The 11,885-nt window shown below is 37.7% G+C and overlaps 1 protein-coding gene across 1 annotated transcript in view; it reads left to right on the plus strand.

Annotated features, from left to right (window-relative positions):
• Positions 1–331: 331 nt before the first annotated feature.
• GIPC2 (GIPC PDZ domain containing family, member 2) overlaps positions 332–11,885 on the plus strand; it is a 17,620-nt gene continuing 6,066 nt past the window's right edge. Inside the window, exons 1-4 of the mRNA XM_010582555.1 lie at positions 332–523; positions 4,078–4,258; positions 7,587–7,696; positions 8,416–8,497. Of these exons, the coding sequence (XP_010580857.1) occupies positions 341–523; positions 4,078–4,258; positions 7,587–7,696; positions 8,416–8,497 (556 nt within the window). The 5' untranslated portion in view covers positions 332–340. The remainder of the gene's footprint in view (positions 524–4,077; positions 4,259–7,586; positions 7,697–8,415; positions 8,498–11,885) is intronic.

An 11,885-nucleotide genomic window follows, 5' to 3' on the forward strand; every position in this document is an offset into this window, starting at 1 on the left:
TTCTAACCTCTGGAACAAGCTGTTCTGCTCTAGCGCAAGATGCCTGTGTCAGAGTTGGTGTTCTGAGACAGGCCATGAGAGACTGCTCACACGGATATGTTTCTTTCCTTTGCTCCCTGCTAGCTCTTATCTGCAGAGTTTGAGCTATTGATGTGCACTGTCATGTGTGTGGATGGAGACTATTACCTCTCCTGGGGCAGCTGGAGAAGGAGAGTCATCATCATTTCAGCTATGGATCTGTTAGAGGCCAGAACTATGCTCTCCTCCTATCTTCCTATCAAGCTCACCAAACCTAATATACTGTTAAACTTAATGTGTTTGCTTTCCTCCTGCACAGATCATGTTTTGCACTTTGAACACTCATAAAGCTGATATGGACAAGCTCTTAGGTGCACAAATTGGCCTTGAAGATTTCATATTTGCCCACATAAAAGGACAACGAAAAGAAGTGGAAATTCTTAAAACTGATGATGTGCTTGGGCTTACCATTACAGACAATGGAACTGGCTGTGCGTTTATAAAGGTAAATTTAATTACCAGTGAGATACTTTGTTCTATAGAAGTTTCTGTTACTAAACCAGGTTAATTATTGGTTTAATGATCCTTTAGAACGACAACATTTTTTACTATCCTATATATGGTAAATAAAAAATAAAGTTGCTTTTCTTGAGGTACATCATTCAAAATGAGTTCAGCTATTTCTGTACTGCATGTCATTCAAAATTAGTTCATTTGTTCATTGCTTCTGTAATGTGCATCAGCTTTACAATGTGACCATTGTATTTTCTGACCTACCCTGAGGTGGTAGGTGTTAGATACTGCTTGCATCTGCCCCCTCCTTTTTTTAAGTGATTTTCTGATGTCATTGATCAGGTGCTTATAGAACTTCTGTCACTCATGTGATAATGAGATCATGTTCTTTTAGTCTTTATGACTGTTCACAGGGCAGAAGCTTTTGTGCTGTATAAGAATAGGTGCAGGTATAGCGGTTTTTCAGCTTTCCAGTATTGTTGCCTTAGCTAGGGTGAATTAAAAAGTGCTAAGGATGTGGATGAACACAATTTACCACAATTAACTTTAGTAGCAACTATGGGCAGTAACACATACAACATATTAATCATAATTGCTTTCCTCCTCATCTTCTGTATGACCTCCAGACAGTATGTTTTAAGACAAGTAGAGGCTGAGGAAATCATGCTACCCTTCTTGCTAGGCTAGGTATTAGGAACCTTAATCACATTTTCTGCCTTTTTTAGATGCTTTGCTCTGATCTACTCCAGCTATCCATTATTAGTGAGGCATCAGCAATTATCTTCGATTACTGCTGTCCCAATCGCTGTTCTCATTGCTATTGTAAACAGAGCTTCTTTTGTGGAGAGGTTCAATCCTCTATTCATTCCTTAGCCACCATGGATATAAAACAAGACATGGTTTACAAATAGGTTTGCTTGTCTTTGTTGTGGAAAAATGTGATTGAGATAACACTTGAGAAAGTTGAGATGCAGTGGATGTTTCAGTAAGCATCTTGGCAAAATCATAGCCTCATTTTTATGTTTATAGATGCAGAACTCTGAATTTTTAGTGGTAGCATCCATGCACACCATTACATTCAGTCATGGTGCTGCTTATGTGGCATTTTAAAAGAAGGCATTGAAAGTAGTGCTTCAGTGATTAAAGTTTACGTGTGCAGCACTGTACAGCGTGTTACTTTCTCTGCTTGGTTAGTAATATGGAGAGAGAACAGCCATCACACTGCATAATTGGAGTGGACTGGAAAACCCTCACCACATTAGCAAGACAAGCTGTACTTTCCAGTAAATTGTATGAAACTTGCCTGAACAAATGTGTCATTGTCCTTGTACTGGCCTAATAATAAGCAGTATAATGAAAATGGTGCAGTCTTCGTGGGAATGCATCTGTTTAAAGGAGTTTCTAGGAGCTAACTTCGTTGCCGTTGCATATTTAGCTAATGGATTTTTTAAAACAGCATAGAAAATACATATGCAAAAGTAAAAGCTGCATCTTTTTTTATACTTGGTTGTCTAGGTAAATGACTAAGCAGAGACTGTCTCTAAAGTTTGATAGAATTCTTTCTGGTTATGTATTTAATTTCCTTGAAGAATTGTTACTATGTTCCATTATTAATTAACAATATTAAATTTACCTGTCTGGGTTGTTGAAAGCTGTTATGTGCTGTCCTAACTTTATTGTGTTTTGAATAACAGGGCAGTTTTTAGGTTTGATATATGACGCGGCCAGTTTTTAAACCTGACACTCTGACCTGCAGGTTGTTTTCCTCTGAAATCTAATGTTATTTATCTTACTAAGAACAAAACTTGGTGTCATTCTACTTTCACAAATTTTTTTGGGGGGTATATGGCCAGATGGGAAGATGTATTATGGAATCAAATCAGCCATTCAAAGAATAACAGTACAACTTGAAGCATGACTGACTGGTGTATAAGGAGACATCATAAAATGGGGTAGTGCAATTAATTTTAGGCGTTGCATGGGAAATATATATTCTAGCTTCTAAATGGACTGTAGAGCACTTGAAATACAGGCAAATCAATTGCATCTTAATTACTGTGACAATGTAGCTAGACTGTCTCCAGTCAGTTAACTTGGAGTGATGAGAAAAACTAAGTCATATGAAAAAAAATGCTTGATATGGCACAAGTAACACAGGCAGTGAATATTACTTAAACAGTTTTGGTGTTAGGATCCAAGTGAAGAAGTAAAGCTAGATGAAAATTAATTCAGCATGTAGACTAAACATTAACTGAAGTCTGATGGGCATGCTTTTGAATCCTGGCACCTGGTAACAGAAATGCATTTGGGACCTGGTTTCTGGTGTGTGTACGATAGCCCCCTCTTCATTCACCATGAGGCTTCTTTTTGGTTTTATTCTAGGTTAAAGAAAAAAAGTGCTAGAAAGAGTTAAGCTCATCCTGAAGCTAAAAATTGTTGCAGTATATTATAGGACACTGAGCACTATCACACTTCCCACTGACTCTCTCAGATGGAGGCACATATGTGGGCTCAGACATGCGCACATAAACTAGAAGCAGGTTATGCAGCCAGGCTAGGTGTTATAGTAGTAGGTGGTAATATGTTTATCTCCCTTGTCTCACTGTTATCTCACTCAAAGTTAGCCTGAACAGCATCAGTTTTGTTGAAAAGTATGTTATTCAGGAAGATATTAGAATGAAATTCATATCTCTACAAAATACAAGATACTTTACTATGTCATAGCTTTTCTATTAAATAGCCATAAGATAACAGCTTACATAACCTAGGGACATGATAAACAAATATGACAGAATATAACAACAATAAACAGAATCACTGAAATGTTAAGTGTCCTTTAATTGACTTGATAAATCATAGAGCTCTTTTAAAGATATTTTTTTTCCTTGCTTTTTAAATTCCACTTCACAAAAACTATAAACTAACTTCTGTTAGATTTTATGACCTTTAGACCGTTTGTATTCCAGGAGATGGCATTTAGAAGAGTGTCTTATTCTTTATTGTTATTTCAGAGGAAATACTTTAATATACAGCTGTACAGCTTGATGAGGAAAATGGTAGAAGACTTATCACTATAGATGGGTCTTATGAAGACTAGCCCTTTATAGTATGTAATTTTTTAGTATATCACACGCGTTTTTTTTATGTCCCTGGACCATACTTGAGAATAGTTCTGTTCCTATGCTTGTCAAGGTATTAAATCAAAATGAAAACCCAAACCTCAATTAAACATTCACATTACTGACACGTTTGGGCTTAGTTTTAAAGCACAAAAAAATTAGCTTATTCAGAAGCCTTAATTTCTAAAGTGTGATTGCATTCTTTTTTTTTCCTGTTGATTTTATATTCAATGCTTATTAAAGTACTTTGTTTGAAAAATAATGTTTTCCAAAATATGTTTCATGAAAATCTTATAGACAAAACACACTGCTGGCATAATAAGCTCAATGGTATTGATGTTGTTAACTGACATTCTTGAGACTCTGTGGTGTCACCTGTTTACCTTTTAAAAAATTTTTTTTTTTTTTTTTTTTTTTTAAACCATAGCGAATCAAAGAAGGTAGCCTTATGGACCAAACCAAAATGATCTGCGTGGGTGATCACATAGAGACTATAAATGGAAAAAATGTGTCAGATCGTAGGCATTATGAAGTTGCCAAAATGCTAAAAGATCTGGAGAAAGGTCAGATGTTTAAGCTGGAGTTGATAGAGCCTATGAAAGCATTTGGTGAGTTACCTGACTGTCCACCTTGTTCACTGGATATCAAAATCCCCACATTGCGTTGCATTGTAAGTTTGTTTTCAGACTACAGCCAGGTGTTCACCCAAGGTAACGTAACTGCTACAAGAAAGAACTTCCTTTTTTTTCTTTGAAGTGGGAAATTTATGAATGGATTTTCTTCCATCTTGCTTTCTCCAGCAGTCATCCTGGTGTGGGCTGCCTCAGCCTGAGTCTCAGTTGCTCAGTTCCTTTGCTACTACATGATGATGCAAAATGAGTACAGGAATTGTTTCATAGATACAGTTTTAAAGCATGGATCACTTCACTAATGTGCTGATCCTTGAACCTCCTCTATTTCTCTGTTGATACATAATCCCTGTTCATCTTTGTGTGAGATTTTGCTATTTCTGTACCCTTTACTGGGACTGCGGTCTCTAATGCAGAAGGATGCTGCAGAAAACACTGTCTGGGATTCCCTAGAGCACCTCCTTTGCTGCATGGCTGCCTGCTCTGCCTCTCCCCAACTTTTTTGTGGCCCTCTGATCATACAGCAGGTATACTCAGAGTTGGAAGAGAGCAGTGTGGCAAAGCTCTGTCTCTACCTACCACCCGCATGCTACGAGAAAGTGATACTTGTACAGGAGGAATGCATACCTACTGCTAATCCTTAAGTATGTTAATTTCATCAATGTGGTAAACAACAACAAAAAAAGTTAAGTTTAGCTCAGGGAGTCAAAATAGAGACTGAGTTTTAATTTTTATTCTCTCAATTTCTTTATATTCCCCCCCGAACTATGTAGCATTTTTCTGTAATAAAAACTTCAAAATACTGCTAAATTATAAGTGCCTGTGAGTCCTTGTGCATGCTCGCACTAACAGCAAGTTCAAAATCAACATCTTCACCACAGCAGAAGTTTGAAATGTTTATTTTTCAAATCTTTTTTTATCTGTTAGTAGTTTACAACTGCTGTCATACACCAGTCTTGACACTTGGTGTCAGAATAGCAGCAGAAATTGAAAATGAGAGAAATGGGAAAATTTCTTTTTGCTTTTGGTGCTTCTGTGAAGAAGGAGGGTTATGAGTTAATCTCTAATGCATTTGAATATAACCTGATACTTGTGTTAAGTAAATGTGTATGTTGAGATGTATACATTGCGCTAAAGTAGTATTACATATGTATAATACTGCAATTAGTAATATAGGAATACCTTTCTAATATGGGTCTATAATTTGTATTCAGTGCTAAATGTGTTACATAGTCTGTTTGTAAAGACCAGGGTGAATCAGCATTTGATTGATGACTTCAGCCATTATTTAATAGTAATTACTTTAGTTAGGTGATTAAGATACCTTTTAGTCTGCCTGTGATGTAGAGAAGGAAACCTGCTAATTCCATGGCAATACCTTTTATCTGACATTGAATTAAGAGACAACCAGAGCTTTTTGGACAGATTTTTGGAAGATGCACATTATTTTTTACCCTGCAGAAATTAATCTACAAGTTGCAGTGTCCAACAGGCTAGAATATCCCACCTGTAGAATTAGCTGCAGTTAGACTTTAGTTTAGGTGCAGTTAGGCTTTAGGCACAAATTTATTCAACATAGTGTTTAAGCTGCAGCATGCTGAGAATAGCCCCAGAGGAGATGACAAACAAGTTCCAGATCCTGCTGCACAAGTAGGTGCTGAATTCCTGTTAGTTTCAACACAAGTTTGTGAGGGTATAGAAATAAGAGACAAGCCACTGTGTGAAATTACTTTTATTTTTCTTCCTCTCAGCAGAATGTGAAATAAGTATAATTTACTAGTTGGATGTCTTTCTACCACGTGCACACAGGCTGTCTCAGCTACTCTAGGCAAGGCTTGTAGCACAGAATGAAAGACTCGTCTGAATAAGATTGGTCCTTACCAGTCACAAGCTGGCCCTCTATGAAGTGGTGAAAAATTAATAGAAACAAAGTAAAGGCAGCATAACACAAACTCTAAATTTAAATTATGTGAATATGAAAAATAGTTTCTGTGATGGCCAGAGAGCTTTGGTCTGAAGTATTGCAAATAAAGGTTATGTCAAATCATGAGTTTTAAGTTGCTAATGGTGACAGAACTAGGAAAAGATGTATGTTGTACCAGGAACAACTTTTTGAAACAAGTCTAGCAGAAATGATGACAATCTTAAGGATGTTTTAAACTGTCCTTGCAGCTATAAAAGGATTTAAGGAGAAGTGTTGATCCTAAGTATATATGTAAGAGACTGTGCCATATCTATTTGTTAAAATAAAAGCAATTAAAATTTACTTTTCAATATTTGTTCAGCAGAATAATCTGGATTTTTGTCTATTTATGCAAGAATGATGAGTTGGAATCTACCTGGGCAAAATTAACATAGGATGTTGAAGTCTTGTCTTTAAGGAGAGCTTATTAGAAAGGCCTGCTGTTAAGAGGAGGAATAATATGGTAGAGAAAACAGCACAGTTAAAAACAGTTCTGCAAAATTATCTCCTTTCTTCTAGTATTTTCCAGATTAACTATGTAACTCCTATGTAAGTAAATTAAAGCCTTGCCACTCTTGAATGTAAAATTATGTCCTAGAACAAGAAAGCCAAATCTTAAATCATTCCGTACTCCATTTACTATCCTGGGGTGCCCTTATCCAAGATTAAACAAGGAAAGCTGAATTCAGGTAAAGAAAACTTTGGGTAAACCCAGGTATTCTTGGTAGAGATTTATCAGGTGTGAAATCATTACCTCAGTGAAACCAGTGGAAAAACTCCTGCAGATCTACTTAGAAACATTTCACCTGTGTGACTGCTAGTAATCAAATTGTTAGCTCAGCTCAATGTAGCTCATCATCACCTGTTTAGCAATAGTGTTTGCACCATTGCATCAGTGAAAGATGGAAATGTTGCAATACTAAACCTGCTACGTAGTCTGCCTGTAAAGACTAGGATAAATCAACATTTGGTTGATGAATTCAGCCATTATCTAATATTAAGTAATAAATACTTCTACTGTTCTGTAGAACAGGGGAATAAAATTATACAAAGTACATATATGAAGTTGAGTGCAATAGGCCTGTGTAGATATATTGGTCAAGGAAGTCCTAGTTTCAGTGCAGTCAAGCAGATATTAAAGTTTGAGGACAAGAAATTGTCAGCAAAGCTATACTTAGAATACAGTTAATTTATAATTCAATTTTTACATATGTCTAGATCTTGATTAGAATAAAAAGTGAAGGTAATGTAATAGCCAAAGCAGATACATCATATTCTGACATGCCATATACTTAGTTCTCTTTGGTATTCTTTTCTTGTTGTTGTTGTTTGTTTCGCCTTTAGAAAAGCTGGAACCAAGGTCCAAAGGTGGAACTCTGCCAGAGGCTAAAATCTCCAGAGGGAGAGAGACACTTCGGCTGAGAACCAAAGGTCCTGCTACTGTGGAGGAGATGGTATGGTTATCTTGGGGCCCTTCAGTAGTTTAATCATGTAGCACCTGATTTATTCTTCCCCAAGGCTGATAAAGTAGGAAGGAAAAGTCTGGATGTTACAAAGCTTGCGGGACTTAAGACGACAACTGCCTTCTGCAGGGAGAAATGCTTATGTAAAGTTGAAGACTAACAGGGATAGAATGGGGCTGAGGAATCTGGAAACAGAGAGCCTATATTTAGATGTCATGGAGTACATGGATGAATTTAAGGTAGATTAGACCAAGGAGTGTTGAAAAGAGGGAAGGGGGTGGTTGAAGAGTTGGTTCTATTTTGACACTGCAAATGTACTGGGCTGGTGTAAGGGTGGTTGTTAGCAGAGGCTAATAACATATGTTGACATGAATATGTGTAAAACCAGGATTAGGGTTTGGAAGAAGAAATGTTATTTGTTCGGGGTTCATCTAAAGCTGATGAGGATTTGATGAAGATCTGTATTGTCAGGTGATGTAAGGCCCCTGTTTAGTTTGAATGTGAGAGCTCTGTGGCTTGACGTTAGGAGGAAGGCTCAGGTTTGTAAGAAGAGAGAAAGAGAGTGGAATAATGTGTTTTACTTTTAGGTTTTGTAAGTCTAGGTGGCCAGGATGGGTGTAAGGATAATCAGCAGTGAATTGCTGGTTATTTTGAAATCTGCATGGATGTAATCATACTTCTGCTCTTTTTCTCCCTTTATTTCAACAAAGCCAACTGAAGTTGAAGAAAAAGCAATTAAAAAAGTGGATGAGCTTCTTGAAACATACATGGGGATAAGAGATATTGAATTAGGTGAGTTTTTAACAGATACAAGATTAAATAATTTCTCATTTTCTGTGGTCTGAAATTTTTTGAGTACTTTAGTCTATGGTTGTAAGCGAAGCAAAATTTGTCCAGCATGCAGTCTCAAAAGCTTTCCTGTATTTCTGCAGATATGTGTCTGATAAAAGAAAGAATCGCTCACTACAGGCCTTATGGTGTAATTAATTAATCCTCTATTCTTCCTGCACGTTATCTATACACTATTGCATGAATTAGTTGTTTGCTGTTAACTTTCATCACTGTATTCCTTCTGGCATGTATTTTCTAGTGGAGCTTGTGTGTACCACATTTAAGGATTGTTAAGGGTAAGCATATCTATTTGCTTTTTTGCTCTTTTGCCCCTTGGCTTAGACACATCAAAGTTGAACACTAAAGTTTGAATCTGAGATGTTCATCAGTGAAAGGGCAGCTATTTAGCAAGGGAACTGACAGAGTAATTTTACAAATTTATCAAGTTCTCTAAAGCCTGTGTTCTGAAAAATGTGGGGAAATTTTCCAGAATGTTTACTAGCCATCACAATCATCAGTTTGTAATGAAAGAAACTATTCAACCCTAGTGTCATAAGTTCCTTCAAACTGCACCAAACTTGTCCTTGCAGCTGTTGCTTCTCTCTGTTAATCTGACAACAACTAAATAGGAACTTCTGGTTTTTTGGGAAGAAGCTGTGGCCTAACTGAGTAAGAAGTGCTGGTGTAGTCCTCATATGATCTTGTGGAACTTCTAATACTAAGACAAAGAGGAAGGTATTTATTGTTATGGTAATATCTAAAAAAATCACTCAAGAATTAGGAAAGGATAAGCTAAACAGAAAGCAATCTTGAAAAGAAAGCTTTCATGAGAGGGAAATGGAGAAGGCAAAGCAGAAGAGAAAATAGGTCTGGCATGAAGCTAAGGGCAAAGCAGAAGGGTTGGACAGGCAGCAGTTAGCAGGGAGGAATGAGAACAATAGGAGGTTATCTGAATAGCCAAAAGTCCTTTGTTGGCTGCTCCTACCAGGAAGCATTTGATTGGCAGCTTCTACGAGTTTAATCACGGGAAAAATTGTAGGTGAAGTATTATTTGTCCCCCAGCCTAAGGTAGAGGTGGGCTTCCTGGCATAGAAGAGAGAGCGGAGCTGCCCAAAACTTGTGAATTCTGTTTTGTAGGTAATATCCAAACTTTCCAATTCCCAGAAAACTAAAAAGTATCAAAAATTCTGTTCCCAGCAACTCTGATAAGTGGTGCCCCTGCCATGTAATATGCTCCCAGGAGCCATGTGTAGTGCTGACCCTCTGTTTAGATTGGGGAGGATCCCATGTTCTGTTGCTGTCCTGCAGCCTCCACTGCTTGTTCCATCTCTGGCTCAGGCTTCAAAGCTCCGAGTCTCATGCCGGCCATCCCTCTGGGAGCTGTTTTTGTCCTGCAGCTATTGCAGTCCTGGCTCAAGCTGGGCTTCTGGAGGCTGCTGTCCTTGCAGGTTACCTCCAAGGTCCCCAGGCTCCTGGCCCTACAGGAATAAGCAGCTATAGGTGTTCTGGGTTTGGTGTCCATAGCGCAGAGCCCTGAGATCCTAGGCTAGAGCATGGTTTCTTGGGATGTTGAGGTGTGCTGTGCTCTGGGGCAGGGAAGCAAGTTCCCATGGGAACTGGTGTTCCCTATGTTTTTTGGCTCTCAGTCCCATAACAGGATGGGTCTTGTACAGTAGACTGAGGAGTTCAGCTTTCAGCACATATGGCTGAGCTGATTGCCAAGAAATTGGTAGAGTTTTCCCTTGAATTCCTTGACACCCCCCCCAAAATCTTACATCCTTCATCTTTCAGTACATAGTGTGGAAAGTTTCAAAGAATGCCTTAAAAGAATACTCAAAGAAGGAAGAAGTTTTTGTCCTCAGAGACACTCTCTTCTTCCCAACTGGTTTGTTGTTTTGCCCTTCGCCTCTTCCTTCTCTTCCTCCCAAAAAGGCAGTGAAACAAAGAGAAACTGTTAGGAATCAAAGACTACAGGGTTCATGTAGCATTAGTTTGCATCTTTGAAGCCATTTCCTAAAGTTCAGATCTTAGACCTGAGAGCCAATGGTAATGACAAAAAAAAAGTTTTATCATTTTTAAACAATTAAACAGCTCTAGGACTCTTTAGGAAAGGAGAGCTAATCACCTGTCACAAATCTGTTCAATTAACACATGTCAGTTTTTCATATACTGGATGTGATCAGTCACCCATGAAAATGAAATATGAGGAAAGGATTCATTCAGAGAATGCCAATCACCACTCAGCTAGAAATTTCACTCATTACTCAAGCCAGATTAGTTGAAAATGCAAGTCATCACAATGCGACAGCCGACAAGTGATTAAGATCTCAATCATTGCTCATTCCCATGCAGTTCTGTTTGTCAGAAGCTTTGGATGTCAGTTAATATTGCTCTTTCAGCTCCATTAAAATGACATTTCCATGGTGTGATTGAATTCTAAAACAGTGCCCCAGTTTCAAGCCAGAAGTTGGAAAGAAAGGAAAGAAAAAAATAATGTAAAATTACAGACAGAATTAAAGATGAGATAAAGCCCTTAATTTTTGCATAGTTAAGTATCTTGACAGTTTCAAGAATGGCTGACTAAATCTACACACAAATCCCTAAGTTGCAGCAAAATGCTTGGAAATCATTTAATGGAAATGCATACACTTTTTTCTTTTTTGGCACAGTTTTTTATTTTCAGAGATCTAGATGATGTTGAGATTTACATACCTGCCTTTTGAATGCACTTTTACCTTTTTACCTCTTTATTTTACTGAAAACTGGACTTAATCTGCAGAAGGGACATTTGGCTTTGGCAATGTATTCCGCAGCCGTTTTATGAGCACATTAGAAATTGGGCCAAGGCTTGACTTCAGCCTTCTTTAAAACATAAGTGCGCCATTGAGAGATAATTCAGGTTATTTTAAATCCTGTCAGAGCTTTCTGGTAAGGGAACATGAACAGTTGATTAATAGGAGGGGCTCAGGAAGCAGTGTTAGTGAAAAAATACTGGTGGCATTTATTTTTTAAATCAGGGAGGCTTGAACTGTTATGGACTATATTTGATCCCAAAGATTCTGGGTGGGAGGAAGCCTGGATCTCTGGGATCCAACCCCAGAATGGTACCGATAGAAAAATGATGGCAAAAAGGGCTTCCCGTCCAAATTTTTTCTGTCAGTATCTTTTGGCTACCTCTTCATCCACTGATACTTTGTTCTGTGTTTATGCTTTTGGATGATTATTTCCTTTTTGTTGTTCCCTGTAATATTGTCAGACATTACATATCTTTGCATATTCTCTATCTCTGTTTAGAAGAATTTCAAATCTACTTCTCCACTCTTGACTTTATTTTTCAAACTTACCATCT

Source organism: Haliaeetus leucocephalus, unplaced genomic scaffold (genome assembly GCF_000737465.1).
Source record: "Haliaeetus leucocephalus isolate CR32 unplaced genomic scaffold, Haliaeetus_leucocephalus-4.0 Scaffold848, whole genome shotgun sequence".
NCBI classification, from domain to species: domain Eukaryota; kingdom Metazoa; phylum Chordata; class Aves; order Accipitriformes; family Accipitridae; genus Haliaeetus; species Haliaeetus leucocephalus.